General features: G+C 40.0%; 1 protein-coding gene across 15 annotated transcripts in view; it reads left to right on the top strand.

Annotated features, from left to right (window-relative positions):
* Nucleotides 1-15859, top strand: part of ADGRL3 (adhesion G protein-coupled receptor L3) — a 3684852-nt gene that overhangs the window by 3397901 nt on the left and 271092 nt on the right. For all 15 annotated transcript variants that reach the window (XM_044060915.1, XM_044060918.1, XM_044060917.1 and 12 more), the window contains 2 exons: nucleotides 6080-6146; nucleotides 7840-7931. In XM_044060915.1, coding sequence (XP_043916850.1) covers nucleotides 6080-6146; nucleotides 7840-7931 — 159 coding nt within the window. The remainder of the gene's footprint in view (nucleotides 1-6079; nucleotides 6147-7839; nucleotides 7932-15859) is intronic.

Below are 15859 nucleotides of genomic sequence, written 5' to 3'. Positions count from 1 at the left end.
CAGCCTCCTGTTCTTTAAAATTGCTATCATGGAAGACTCTCTTTCTGGTAGCTATTACTTCAGCTAGAAGAGTTTCGGAACTTCATGCACTCAGCTGTCGACCTCCTTATCTGTTGTTCCATAAGGACAGGGTATCTTTACGAACCAACCCGTCCTTTTTACCTAAGATAGCCTCGGCGTCTAACCTAAATCAAAGCATTGACCTCCCTGTGTTTTTTCCAGAATATTCTAATAGGTCTGAACAAAAATTGCATTGGCTAGATGTTCATCGTCAGTTAAGGTACTATTTGGATAGAACCAAACAATTCAGAAAATCTGACCAGCTGTTTGTCTCTTATGCAGAAGGCAGAAAGGGACTTTCAGTTTCAAAGGTATCATTATCTAGATGGCTAGCATCTCTGATTTCCCTTGTTTATGAAATTAGACACCAAAAGCTGCCTAACAAACCTAAAGCCCATTCCACCAGAGCTTTGGCTACTTCTATAGCCTTCCAAGACAGACTGCCTATTGACACCATTTGTGCAGCGGCTACTTGGGCTACTCCTCACACTTTCATTTCTCATTATAAGTTGGATTTAGCTTCTAGGCATAGAGCTAACTTTGGTTCCACTGTTCTCAAGAGTCTGTTCCGTTAGGCCACCCGGGACAAGGTGCTAGGGACGGTCCCATCCAGCAGAATGAAGGCGAGATAGACAACTTAACATATAGAAGTTATGTTCTTACCATACGTTCCATGTTAGTTGTCTTCTTCTCGCCTTCTTTCGTCCCACCTCCTTCCCCTGGCCTGGACAGACCTAGAGGAGTTTGATTGTGACCTCTCTTTCTACCACCTCTTTGCGATAGGTATATGCTCTGCTGTGCATATTTTCCTAGATCAGGCTTAGGTCACCCTTTCTCTTTCCCTTTGTTTATAGAGGTAGACTCTTTTCCAGTTTTTCCTGGTTGTATTATTAGCTGGGCCTAGCTCACAAACGAGATCTGAGGTAATTCACGCCTAGCATTGTGGGATATAGGGGCAGCCTCGAGCCGGTGGAACCAACTCTCCAGCTTTTAGAGTGGCCGAGTCGGAGCCGAGGTCGGCTCCGAACCCATCCAGCAAGAAAGAAGGCGAGAAGAAGACAACTAACATGGAACGTTATGGTAAGAACATAACTTCTATTTTCACAGTTACCACATTGTAAAGGGGTGTGGTACTCAATACTTTATATTTCACAGTGATTACAACAAAATGTGGTCTGGTACATGATACTTTATACTTCACAGTGGCTACCACACAAAGCAGCTATTTTCTCTCCCATGCACACAGATAAATTATTGAAGACTTTTTCCAGATGTGCATACATTGCAGACATACTTAGAATGCATCAATTAATAGTGCAAACTACTTTAAAAGTTAAGTTTTAATTCCAATGTCCTGTTGTGTTAGAAGTATGAAGTACTCTTTAACGAGGAAAATAAATATGAATATAGAAATGTATAATAGTAATGAGCCATGTTTATGTGTGAGGTGTGATAGAGTTACTCATGCTTGATTTGAGAATTTGGTCACTTTAGCTGCATCCCTTTGACCAGACCACATGATATTGATGTAATATCTCAAATCACAAGGTTTTCTGAGTTCAGTATGCAAAAAAAAAAAAACTATAAGGCTGCCATGTGAATGACCAACACCTCGTGGGTATGCAGCAAAAAAGAGCCATTTTTCTACCTGTCGTTTGTAATTCACATGAAAGCATTCAGCAAAGCTGTTCAATGCAGCTAGCAAATGTTTTATTCTTCCATACACGTCTGCTTTGCACACACATGGAAAAACCACAAAACATTTGTTATGCATTTAGGGAGAAATTATGTGTTGAAGAGTAATTTCATCAGACAAGTCAGACAAGCACTTGAGTAAGGTGCTGATTTCTCCTCACTCTAAGAATGCAGCTTGGTCAGATGGTTACAGCAAAGTAAATGGAAACCAAATGATTGTGGTTTATATTCCACAAAGCCCAGCCTTTGCAGTGCCTCTCATTAAGTATGCCGTTCAGCCTCCTGTTTATGTTGTAGCCCTTTAACCATAATGATTTTGGAAATTTAAGGAATAAGGGAAAAACTCTTAATCTGACATGGATTCTGTCTGTTCTGTGATGGCAAAAATGTCATACAGATTGTTTGAAAGGTGTTGAAAAAACATTGAAAAGTAGCCACATCTGCATTGCCTGTTGGACAAACCACAGTTAGCACATATTAATATTTCATGTCTGTAAGGTAGTTGTTGTTCATGTGTATTTAAGTGTATTTAAACAGAAGCTTTATCCTTGGCCATCATCCTATGTGCAGTTTGCTTGTCTTTCCTCTTGTTAAAAATCAGAAGCACTAGTGTCCTGGACTATGATTCACTAAGGAGGTAAACAGGCATTGCCCTAACCCATCCTGCCCTCTGGCTGATTGCATTCCATTGTGTAACCATGCATCAAGGAAGTCATGCATGTCACTGTGACAGCACCTTTTATTGCTATGCTCTTGAGTTAGTTTTTTGTTCTGTGTGGCTAGATGACCAGTATAGAAACAAAGTATTTGCATCATGTGGTGGGGTTTGTGCTGGGTCATGCAGGATTACTGCATTTGCTGTCATAGCACTACCCAGGCATACCGAGGATCAAGGCATTAACCTTGCTCATATCATTTTTCCAGGCACTGGGACATGAAATGGAAGAAGCAGATCTTGTAAAAACTTGCCAGATTTGGCATTCTGAGTTAGAAGCCGTATCACCTAATATCTTTTGACACTGAATACTGAGGATAAAGTTTCATCTTTCCACCTACATCTCACTGGTTAGGCTAGGCTTTCAAAAAGTGGGTAAGATGTGACTTTAAGTAATTCATAGTAAAAGAGTTCAGAACATACGTTCTACAGGCTTGACTTGCTTTGTGGTCAGGCTGCATCTATTTCAGACCAAATGTCCATAAGAGACATTCTGGCTAAATAATGCCGACCATGTGTTTTGGAGTATATTTTTCAAAGTTTCTGTGATGGTTAACATTCACAGCTATACAGAAACGATTCATAATTGTTCATATAAATATAACCATAAGGTATATTTCTCTGAGGAGTCCAGGTCACTGTTCATTTATCACAGATGACATCTCATAGTTAGGCAAGATTACTATTATATGTTGTACGCTAGCAGATGTGTCATTCTAGGATAGTGTGAGAAATGTTATCAGCCTGTTTATTACTTTAGGTTTTCCTTGTTATCTCACTAAGTAACTTAGTTGTTGTGAGAGAATAGTATATTTCACAGTTACCACATTGTAAAGGGGTGTGGTAGTCAATACTTTATATTTCACAGTGATTACAACAAAATGTGGTCTGGTACATGATACTTTATACTTCACAGTGGCTACCACACAAAGGAGCCTCATAGATGGAGTACTTCAAAATGTGTAGTACAGGAAGAGGGTACACAATACTTTATACTTCACAGTGACTACAACAAAATGGGATCTGGTACATATTATTTCAAACTTCACAGTGACTACAACAAAATGGGATCTAGTACGCAATACTTTTTCTCTTCTGAAGTTAGTTTATTTAAGTGATAGGGATGTTAATCCTCTGATTTTTATTGATTAAAAAATAACAAATGTAACTGAAAACACTCCACCCTTTATATTTAGTATTATATAGAACATAAATATTTATTTAACAGCGGTGGTTCTTCTTTGTGGGTAAGTTTTTATTCATGCTGGACTTAATTCAGTAGTCTTCCTTGAATTAGGCAGAATGTTGAGATAGAGATCTCCATTATTCCAACCGATGTTTTTCCTCAAAAAAAAAGTTTTTAGTAGGGCAGTTAAGGTGCTTAAAATATTATGCTGAGACACACTACGGAGTGGGGTTGCAAATTACTTAATATTGCTGCTTCCAACTGTCCTCTTGGTTAGAGCATTTTTGCATAAAATTTTGTAAGACCATACTGAATGACTTCAAACGTACAGAATATAGAGGATTATGACCGGGTCACTGACTGTAACTTAGTTATTATGTGTTTGAGACATGAATGCCAAGAAATTCATCTCAAGTGAAGCTCAAGAGGTGAATCTTGGCATCCATTTCAAGAACACATAATTTTAAGTTACTATTGGAGATCCAGTCATAATTCTTTGTAGTGCATGCAGAATTGTCTGCTCTATGAACTACTAAATACAGAAGCATTAAATTAAAAAAGAAAAAAGAAAAAAAAGGAAGTGCTGTGCTGGCATTGAAATCCAGTAATGTATTTGGGAACTGCATATTCCCAGTATAAGGGAAGCCGCTATTTGCCAAATACGCTTTGGGTGTAATGTAAACAGGATACAGAAATGGATGTGAAATTACCCTGTTTCATGTTCTGCTGCTGTTACTTATGCTGAAATATCCGTTAAATAACTCTGTGGTGTAGGCCTATTAAAGTGATAGGCCAGATCTTAACAGCATAGCTTAACAACTGTTAAGCACCCTTCTCAGCATTGCTGAGGTCTGGTTAAGTGCTATAGTAGTACTGAACCAGGATGTCATTTAACCAATATCTGACCATTAATAATGGTGTTCCCTGCACTGCAAAGAAAACAGTGATGCCACTCTGCATGTGTCTTGATCTAGTATATAGTACAGTGATTTTTTCAGGGTGCAAGGCTTGGTGATTTTCATTACAAAATTACTTGTGTGTGCCTGTCAAAAAGATATAGAATTGTACTACTAGAAGTTACTATAAATGAACTCCACTTGTGCAGTATATATTTTATGTTAATGAATGCTGCCCTCCTATTTGGCTTTACTTCTTCCCTAATGAAGTAGAATGCTGCATTCGTCTGCATATATTTCAGTAATTAAGCAAAAAGCAAGCAAAAGAAACACACACACAGAAGAATCAGTACTTACTTTTCAGTATGTTTATGTGCTAAGCCTGATTTCAGACTTAAACTACAGTGACATTTAATGTTGAAGGTTAAATTTGAATACTTTTAGGTGTGATACTGTTAGTAAACATCAGTCAGATTTAAAGCCTCTGTATAATTGCACAACTTATATGATGATAACAAAGTCAAAAGTTAGAGATATTTTATTTTAGAAAGCATTTTTATGAAACTACATTTAAACAAATACCCTTAGATTCATACAGATGCACACTCACATCTGTGTTTGTAAAAATATATATATGAAAGTGTGTGTGTGTATGTAGAACTGTATACATGTGCACATTTTGTTGATAGAACAAATGAACATGTGTGCAGCTCACCACATCTTCCCCTTATGTTTAGTGTAGACAACTATATTTAGAATACAGTGTAGACTGCTGTACTAAGACATTTCCTGGCACATTATTTTGGATTTTAGCTTCTTCTGTCCTACTGCCTGTCACTTCCATTTTATCTTTATGTTATCTTAAATGAACTAAGAGTGGAAATCTAATTTCCTAGAGGCAAGGAAAACTGGGATATTAAATGTATCAGAAATTAAGTGATTAATAATTTAGTTTTAGGTCATGAATCAATTTTGTTTTGATACTTTGGGTGATTTGTAACCCTTCAAGCACTGCTGGAAAACAATGCATTTTTTGCATGGGCCAAAAAGCATCTCATATTTGGCCTGACCTAATTGAGGTTAATACTGTGGTACAAAATTTATTTCCTTTGTTCAGAGTTTGTTCTGATCTTTTCAGCAAAAGTAATATCAACTCAGCTGACAGGTGACAGACAGGTTATGTTGCTCCATAATTGGGAGGGGAAGGATAGCTCAAAGCTAGAAGATTTAATGGCTGCTTGTGTGACTTTTTATAAGGTTTGTATGACAAACGAGAAAAGCCCAAGCAAGTAGGCCAGGTGCCATTTTTTTTCACTGCCTCCTCGAGAGGTAATTATCTTACTCCATCAATAGTGCTGTCAGAAATTGGGCCCATAATTCAGCATTTAAATGAACAAGCAATGTAATATTTCCTGGCTCCTGGTGGAATGTTTTGCAGCATGCATTCTTCTCTGTCACTGGCTTGCTCTTGATATATGTTCTGTACTTAGTCCTTGAATGCCTTCTATCCCCTGTGTTTCATTACAGATGTTGGCTTCGGCTTGATACCTACTTCATTTGGAGCTTCATAGGACCAGCGACCTTGATAATTATGGTAAGCTCTTCTAATTAAACCCTGGGCCATGCACAGCAACAAATAAAACTTTCCTCATACCGCTACTGTATATATTTTTCATTTGCATAAATTAATTTAGCAAAAGCTTGCTTGTTGCTGACCCCCTTAACACAGGCAATTAAATGCTAGATTAGAGGGTGCTGTGCTTCCCGAAACAGCTATGTGGCCACCACTACGTAAATAAATCAGAAAAGCAAAAAAAAAAAAAAAAAAAAAAAAAGAACAAAGACAAGCTGGTGGGTATTAGACTGCAGCATAATAATTTTATTGTGCTAAGATACTTCAGAAAAAGTGAAGTAACTAATAGAAAGAAAACTGGTGTTGATTACTGACTTACCATATGAAAGTCAGAGGACTTTGTATGCATGCTATTTATGCCTGTGTCTTTGCTTTCAGAATGAGTTGTAAAGCATTATGAAAAGCCCATGTTGCATGTTTTTTGCATCTGTTATGACTATCAATTTATTGTGTGGTCTGACCAAGTTCAGTCATTGTGAATTTTTACCAGTTCACAGCGGATTTAAGAAATGTGATGTTTTCTCTGGATAATTGCTGGCACACCACCTATCAGCTATGCATCTGTTTTATCTTCTCAAAGAAAATGTTAAGTAGTCAGGGTAGATCACACTGTCTGTAGATTGACAGCACTGAGTAATGCAAGCAGATGTATGGGAAAGAGTATGCAGTAAAGAATTTCCCTTTGCCTGTAGCATAATTCTTTTCCAGCCCTGCTTTTATGGCAGAGTTATATTTGATCTGGTGGTAATAATAATTCCATTGCCTGGATGAATGATGACTTTGTAATGGCATAATTTTAGGATAGAAAAAAGAATTGCAGTTAATATCTGCTATACATTCTATCACAGGGAGTGCTATTTATGAGTTCACTTAAATTTCCATTTGATAAGCACCGATACCTGAAAAAGCAAAGAGGTCATTTACTACCATCCTATGAAGTATGCTGTGATTTCCCCCCAAAATATTTGTTCTTGAGAGCTAAGAATATGATAAGGCAGCACATTTCTGCTCAAAGGCTCCTCATTCGGCTTAAGAATTGTGTTTGATTAAGTGTGTAAGTGTTATAGTCTGTGCTTGTTTTTCTGCATTGTGTGGTGTGTCAGTAAAATACAAGACTGACACAGCAAATGATCTAGCAGAGAGGTCTTCTGAAGAAGTGTTTCTACACTTTGGCATGACCTTTGACATTTTGACAATGAGTACAGTATGGCTATACCCTTCAGCCTGTACTAAATTTAACCACAGTAAAAATGCTTGTCTTTAGTTCGTTGCTTTAAAGATGTATAAAGATTTGCTTTCCAAAAAAGAGATGATTTTTTTTTTCATTTTAATCAGGAGCGTACACACAAAGATTTTCAGACCAAATTGTGATATTTGTAGTACTTTTTTGTCACTCACCTTGCCATTAAAAGTGAAATATAACAACACTTCTCCCAGTATGCACCATAGTGTATAATTCATAACTTTACAGCATGGTCACTCAGCACAGGACCATGTGGCATCTCCTTTACCCAAAAAATGTGCTAGAACTAATCATCCACCAGTCAGCCATACTAAATTAAGAGATAATTTCTCAGACCTCTGTGCCTGTTAATGAAAATGCTGTAATGGTTCATCAAATTTCACAGTGTAACTTTGACAATTTTTGTTACAGCTTAATGTAATCTTCCTTGGGATAGCGCTTTATAAAATGTTTCATCATACTGCTATACTGAAACCTGAATCGGGCTGTCTTGATAATATCAAGTAAGTGCAATTTCCTGTATATTTGTGTCATTCAGATGGGTATGTAACCTATAGTTGTATGTACATGCCATTTATGAGACATTGATGTGAGCCGCCACTGTTATGATGTATCCCTTGGTACCTTGAGATAGCACTGAAACAACATGGTTTGTGGTAATTTACAGGTGTAATACTGCACACACTGCTATGCAATGCCACTTCATTTTCCAGGATATACGATTATATGCTGTCGCCTGAAGAAGAAGAAGAAACGCAGTGTTGATGTAGGCTCTGAGTAATTATATGAGCATGCCTGCCTTGGTTAGCTTATGAGAAACAAGTCGTAAGCTTGGTAGTACAACATATTTGCTATGCACATGGGCACTGCTGTCTTTCTGAGCTACCACAATGCACATAGAAAGCAAAGGCATCATTGAAAGATGTTTGTAAGAAAACTACTGGACATATGCAGTAGTGATTTCAGACATATGACAGCCCATCTGTATGTTTTCCATCCCCTGTTACTTTTGCACAACAGGCACACAGTACAGAGAACCACAATCATGGAATGTTGGAGCACTTACTTACATTGTTTGAACATAACACAAACCAAATCTGCATGTGTTGGGCAAAATATTCCATGGATCTGTTGGTTCCCTAAGATTCTTATCTGGTTTTACATTGGACAGTACTTGATGGTTATATGTCAGTTTTCACTGTTCAGAGAAACAGTGCAGATGTGATGATTTCATTCTGGTAACTTCAGCTTCCCTGGAGACCTTTCCCTCACTCTGACATTGGATCAGCCAGTACTTATGGAAGCTGTTGTTAGATCTGCCTTATGAGGTGCAAAATTAATTTGCAGTAGTTAAATAACTTGAAATTATTTCACACTGTTCAGTTCATAGTGAAAATTGTTCCATTTCAGTTTTTTAATAATTGTCATATTTTAGATGTTAATTTACACTGCAAGGACAGTTATTTTCAGAGACCTAAAACTGTAATGTATTTACAAGGCTGTTATTAAATCTAATTATTAAACAGTGCCTGCAAGTTACCTGAACGCTATTTGTTTTTGTATACGTGTGTGTGTGTGTGTGTGTGTGTGTGTGTGTGTGTTTTAACCTATTTTTGTTTAATAAATGAATATATATATATATATATATATATATATATGTGTGTGTGTGTGTGTGTGTGTATGTATATATATATATATATATATATATATATATATATATATATATATATATATGTATGTGTGTGTAACAAACACAAACATAACCAAAGGAGGACCTCTTGACAATATCTCTGAAGCAAGTCCATTTATCATATATTTGTTGTACTTTTTTTTCTCATCCAGAACTTAAACTTGTAATGGAATTTTCTTCACTGAAATAAACAATGTAAGAGTAAGACAGTCATAGTAACTTTGTTCGCATAAAACGTCACATGTGAAGTTGTTCTGTCTCGCTGTTCATTCTTATAGATGGGTATTTACATATGGGTTCGGAACTGATCCTCGGCCTACTACAAAGCTCGAGGTCTTCAGATAGCTCGAGGCCAAGTTCCTATCCCATGATGCACCTAGAGTTACCCCAGATCTAGTTTGCCATTGCAATAGATCGGAGTTTCTCGCTAGTTCAGGCTAGTAAAAACCTTATTTTATTGAAAATATCTTATATTATTGATAAAAATTTCTGCTTTATATCTTTAGATATTTAGATAAGCTCTTATAGCTTTTTGTGTAGTTTCCCTTCCCTTGGTGTGCCCTTTTTATTAATCTAGTATTTAGCTCTCTTGGGCATATTTATTTTAGGCCTTGTTTAATATTTATTACTGCTGAGATTATAGTTGTGTGCTGATAGCTTGTTAGATTTTGTCTTAGAGTTTAAAAAGTGACTTTTCTGTCACAGCTTTGAAATAATTAATCTTAGAGATTAGATAAAACTGTGTGTATTAGTAGTTTATATTATAGTTGTGTGCATTTATATAGTGACTTTTCTGTCACTACTTTCTTATATTTACTCTTTAGAGTTTAGACAGATAGTTTTGTGTGTGTGTGTGTGTGTGTGTGTGTGTGTGTGTGTGTGTGTGTGTGTGTGTGTGTGTGTGTGTGTGTGTGTGTGTGTGTGTGTGTGCTGATTAATATTTAGCCTGTAGTTTTCAAAAAGCTTGTTTGTTATTTGTTCTTTGGGTGTGTCTATTTTTTTACAGCACCCTCTTGACTTTGTGTATTGCAGAATGGCTGATGATAAGGACAAACACCCTAAATCAGGGTTTAAAAAATGTCCTAAATGTGGGCAGAAAATGGCTGTCACTGACAGTCATGTAAATTGTGTTTATTGTTTGGGAGCATTGCATCTCCAGAAAAGCTGCTCCATCTGTCATTCTTTCTCTTCTAGGATTCTCCAGGAGAGAAAGAGAAAGTTAATTGATAGAGGTTTACTTAAACCTTCATTCCAAGAAGCTTTGAGTGACCAAGACAAGTCCAGTAAGTCCTCAAAGTCTTCCAAGACTTCTGAGGTAAAAAAAACAAAAAAGTCTTCAACGTCAGTTCCACAGACCATGGAGCCGGTCCCTGGTTTTGGAACCGGTATCCGAAGTGCCTAAGTCTCCACTCCTGCAGTCTAGACCTCCTTCTATCCACTCATCTTGGTTTTCGATTAGCCTTTCCAATTTGGATGGTGATCGTGTGGTGCAGAAGCTTTTACAGGCATCAGCCTTTGCTAACTTCTTATCGGCTCCGACCCAAACGGTTTCGGAACAGAAGATCCTTTTAACATCTACTACTCTTCCTCCTCCTCCGAGCCATACCGGTCCTTCGGAGCCAGAGGAGTCAGACTTGATGATCGTTGAGCCTTCAGAGCCAACACCTGCTTCAGTGTCTTCAGCTCCATTTGCTCTGATGTCCTCAGTGCCAATCGAGGAATCTAGGAGCCAACACTCTCAGGTCGGGTCCAGGGAGGATAGTCAGACCGAATTGTCGGTTCTGACTCTGCCTCTCGGGGCTTCGGCTCGGATGAGCTTGGCTCCTACCTCTGGCTCGGAGACCACTGTCCCAGTGCCGTGGGTATCGACAGTTTCCTCAGATCTGCCGGTCCCTTCTCATCGGAGCAGAGGTGCCTTCAAAGCCATGAGGAGTGTTATGTCTCCAAAGACTTCTTCAACTTCAGGTCTGGCTACCTTCTCCCCTAAAGCGCCTGTGTCTGCTTCTGCTTCACTGATCCTTTTCCTAGTGTAGTGACTCAGAGCCTCAGGAAGCTGCATTGGGTGGCCCCTGCTTTTCTGAGACCTTACCAGAAGCCCTCACTGATGAGGGTCCCAGGAAGAGAATCTGTAAGAGGAAGCATTTAGACTCCTCACAGGAGTCCCTGACATCCGATACCGACTTGGATGAATCAGAAGGGTCCCCACGGTCCCCCTCTGAGGATATCTCTTTTGCTGAGATATTAGAAATCCTTAGGCAGAGGGGTGACTGGCAGTCCACCAACCCTACTGAAGACGAGTCAGTCCTCCTGAAGGCTTTCGAGTCTCAGCCCTCCACCTCTTGGGTGTCTCCACCCTTCGATGAGCTTATGCATCTGGTCTCACGAAGGGTGTGGGCGTCTCTGGACACCATGGAGCCTGTCCCCAGGAGGCCTAATAAATTTATTTCTGCCCCCCAGGACAAATAGTTTCTTACTATGGGTGTGCCATTTGATGCCATGGTGGTGGCGGTAGCCACCAAAAAGGAAATTTCAGAAACTTTCTCTTCTAACCATCCTACCAACAGAGATTTTAGGATCATGGATAGATATGGGAAGTGCACTTACAATTCAGCAACTTTTGCTCTGAGTTCGCTCAACTATCTAACCCATTTTACTAGACTGCAAAGAGATCTCGTTAAAGAGCTGGGAGATACTCCTCAGGGTACAGTAGCTGCAGGAGCTTCAGATAAAGTTGTCTCCCAGCTTGCTACCCTCAGCTACATAGTGAACTCGCCCATGTGCCTCATTTCATATGCAGCTGATGGAATGAACAGGGCGGCGGGTAGGAATTGCTCTTAGGAGAAACTCCTGGATGTGTTTGTGTTCCTTCGCAGACCCCTTTAAGTCATCCTTTGTAAACACTCCTTTTGATGGCTCGTCCCTTTTTGGACTCAAAGTTAAGGAAATTTTGACCAGGTTTGAGCAGGAAGGAAAGACTCTGTCTGCCGTTGGAGTCCATTTTTCCACCCCTATCAGACCCTACCCCAAGGGTCAAAGGGGAGGTAAGATGTGGTTCTGCAAAGCCCAAGGAGCCTTTCAGGACACACATGGTGAACCCCCCTCCAGGGGGCAGAGGAGGGGGCAATAATGGAAGACATCACCCTCGCAGCAGAGGGGGTCCGCAAAACCTGGGTGGAAGAGATCACTTCTTTGGGAAGCCCTACCAGCACTCCTGAAAGGAGGCTCGACTGTCCTACTCTGGAGGCAGTCAGTGGTCGCTTATCTTTGTATCCAGATGCCTGGCTCAAAATAACAAACAACAACTGGGTACAAAGTATCATTTCCAGAGGATATTTCATTCCTTTCACCCCCTCCACTGACAAGAAAAATCCTGGATGTTCCACCCAGTTACAGGGAACAGATAACAATAGAGGTCCAATCGTTGCTAACAAAAAGAGTCATCAAGCCAGTCCCAGCAGACCAGATAGGATCTGGAATTTACTCAAGATTCTTTTTAGTTCCAAAAAGGACAGGGGACTGGAGACCTATATTGGACCTCAGCAGACTAAACAGATCTGTCAAGAAAGAGAAGTTTCGGGTAGTCATGCTTCAGTCGATACTTCCCTTTTTAGGGAAAGACAATTGGATGTGCTCGATAGATCTCCAGGATGCGTACTACCACATAAAAATGGCCAGACCCTCCAGGGATCATCTGCACTTCCGGCTGGGAGCCAGTCATTACCAGTTTTGAGCCCTGCCTTTTGGTCTCACTACAGCCCTCAGAGTGTTCGCCAAATGCATGGCAGTGGTCACGGCTCACCTAAGATGTTTAGGATTTCAGGTGTTTCTCTACCTAGACGATTGGCTCTTCACTGCCACCACCAGGCATCAATTCATATAAGCCAGGGATGCCAGTCTTTCACTCTGCAGTCAGCTGGGCATTTCAATAAACTCAGGACAATCTGCCTTGTCGCCAGCGGAACATACCATTTTTATCGGAGCAGAATTGGACACCACCTCCACCACGCTGAGACTCCCAGCAGAAAGAGTCTTACTACTCCATCAGCAGGTCTGCAATATCATATCCAAAAACAAGGCTCCAGCATCAGAAGTACTAAAATTGTTAGGCATGATGGCAGCTACAATATTAGCCATACCACTGGGTTGCATACACATGCAGATTCTGCAATGGCTGTTGTTCACTCAGTGGTCTTACCAAGAGCTCCCAATGTCTCATCTTATAATGATCACCAACACATGCAAAAAGGATCTTCAGTGGTGGTTGACCTCCCTTCAGGTCACCATAGGTCGTCCTTTTGTTCTTCCCCCACCAGCGGCCACAGTGACATTGGATGCTTCCCTGATAGGGTGGGGGCATTTTCAGGCAAGAACAGCCCAAGGTACATGGACCGATCAAGAGACACATCTGCATATCAATATCCTAGAGATGAGAGCAGTACTTTTAGCATTACAGTACTTCCAGGACTCTCTTTCTCTGGGTACAATTGCGATTCAGACAGACAACATATCAGTGGTCTGGTATTTGAATAAACAAGGAGGAACCAGGTCCTACCCCCTTTGTTGTGAGGCCCTAAGAGTATGGCAGTGGGCTATATTCACCCAGCACTTTCTGTTAGCAATGCACATCATGGGGAAATCCAACATAATAGCAGACAAGCTGAGCAGAGCAATTTTGTTGCCTCACGAGTGGTCCCTCAAGAAAGAAATAGCGGACAGGATATTCCGCAAGTGGGGCCAGCCTTGCTGTGACCTTTTCAGCAGCCACATGAACATGAAATGCAGAAGCTACTTTGCCCTGTTTCCCCCTCCGGGAGAAGCCCCAAGGGACGCACTCATACACGATTGGCCTCCGGGTCTCCTCTCTGCATTCCCACCAATCCTGTTGATACCCAAGGTACTACAGAAAGCAAAAGCCCTGGGAAGGACCATCATTGTAATAGCCCCTCATTGGCCTCATCAGATTTGGTTCCCCTTCCTTCGACTTCATCTTTTGGAGGACCCCTGGATTCTGGACCCAGTTCCAGATCTTCTGACACTCGGGGGAACTTCATCCCTCTCTTCAGTCCCTGAAGCTGACAGCTTGGCTGCTCCAATTCCCATCGTAGCCAGGTTCCATAACCTTTCTAATGAGACAAAACAAATTCTCTTATCCTCTCATAAATCCTCTACGAGGAAGCTATAACTTATCAAATGGAAAACATTTTCTATATGGGCCTCTCAAAATAACATTGATCCCTACCTAACGCCTATGGCCTCTGTACTAGAGTTTTTGACCATGATCTTCAACAGAGGAGCTGCAACAGGAACAGTTCATGTTCAACTTCTGCTATCTCTAATTTTAACCTTGGATTTGAAGGGTTGAACATAATGTCACACAAACTATCCAAAGCCTTTCTCAAAGGAACCTTTCATCTCGGACCACCTGTGAAATCTCCTTATACCCCACGGAATCTAAATTTTATGCTTTCTCACATTAGTCTCCCTCCATTCGAATCATGAAAGTAAATTTTGCCGTTTTATGTACCAAACAATGTTTATACAGAGCATTGTTGACTTTTTTATTTTTTATATTACTTACATGTTCAGAGATCCTCAGCCTGAAAGGACGAGATGTTTGCCCAATCTAAAAAGAACCGCAGGTGCATGTTGCCAAATAGACTAACCAATCGCTGTTACAGTTGGCAAAAAATTTTATGTCATAAACCATGGCACAATTTTTACTTGTGAATTGTTTAGACTTGGTTACTTTATCACAATTGATGCAGTGACCACATGGGAAACAACCAGTCAAAGGTTCACCAGTCAAAGTAGTTTGTAGTGAATGAGAATAACTGATGTCATGAGTGTGTTTATAATGATTAAAGCAAGATGCCAAGTTCTTGCCTTTGCGAAATGAAAACAGGCATCTGTCTGGTATTATGTTAGCTAGCTCTTGATCACATTGTAATATGTTCCAGTGTCTGTGTATGCTGTTAATTAATAAATCAGAATTTCTAGCATAAGTGATTACAAACCTGATGGGTTGGAGTTCTTCCCTGTTGCGTGGTTTATAAGTTAACAAATCCTCCCTTTTGAGTGTATGGGCCCAATTGCTGGCTTGCAGAACATGTCCCATATGATATCCCCTGGATCTGAATCTATTAGTTAGGTCCTGTCTGTGTTCTTGAAAGGAGGATTTATGAGAGCAAATCCACCTCATTCTTATGAATTGAGATTTGGGGATATTTCTAGCGATGTGAGGAGGATGAAAACTGGATGCATGGAGGACAGTATTGTATTCGAGGTACTTCCTGAAAACCTGGGTGCTTAAGGTGTGATCAGGTAGTCTGTTGACCAAAACATCAAGAAAGGTGATGGTACTTACATGATAGTTTGCTGTAAATTGTAGACCCCATTTGTTGTTATTGAGATAGGATATAAATTCAGCTAGATACTCCACATCTCCCCTCCGTACCATCCAGCAGTCATCCAAGTAACGTCTCCAGATATTGATTTCATCCAGGTAAATATTATGGCTGTTATCATAAATGATTTGATCTTCAATGAAGGCCATAAATAGGTCAGCATAAATGGGGGCAAAGGATGCCCCCATCGCTGTACCCTTGGTTTGCCAGTAACAAGTATCCTGATAAAAGAAGACGTTATTGGTAAGGACATGTTCTGCAAGACCTACCAGGAAGGTATTGAAATCAGGCTGATATAAACCAGCCACTTGTAACCAATAAGCAAGAGCTTCCAAAC

Source organism: Protopterus annectens, chromosome 2.part0 (assembly GCF_019279795.1).
Source record: "Protopterus annectens isolate FY-2018-M chromosome 2.part0, PAN1.0, whole genome shotgun sequence".
In the NCBI taxonomy this organism is placed as follows: Eukaryota; Metazoa; Chordata; order Ceratodontiformes; family Protopteridae; genus Protopterus; species Protopterus annectens.
This window is presented reverse-complemented; position numbering and strand designations above follow the sequence as displayed.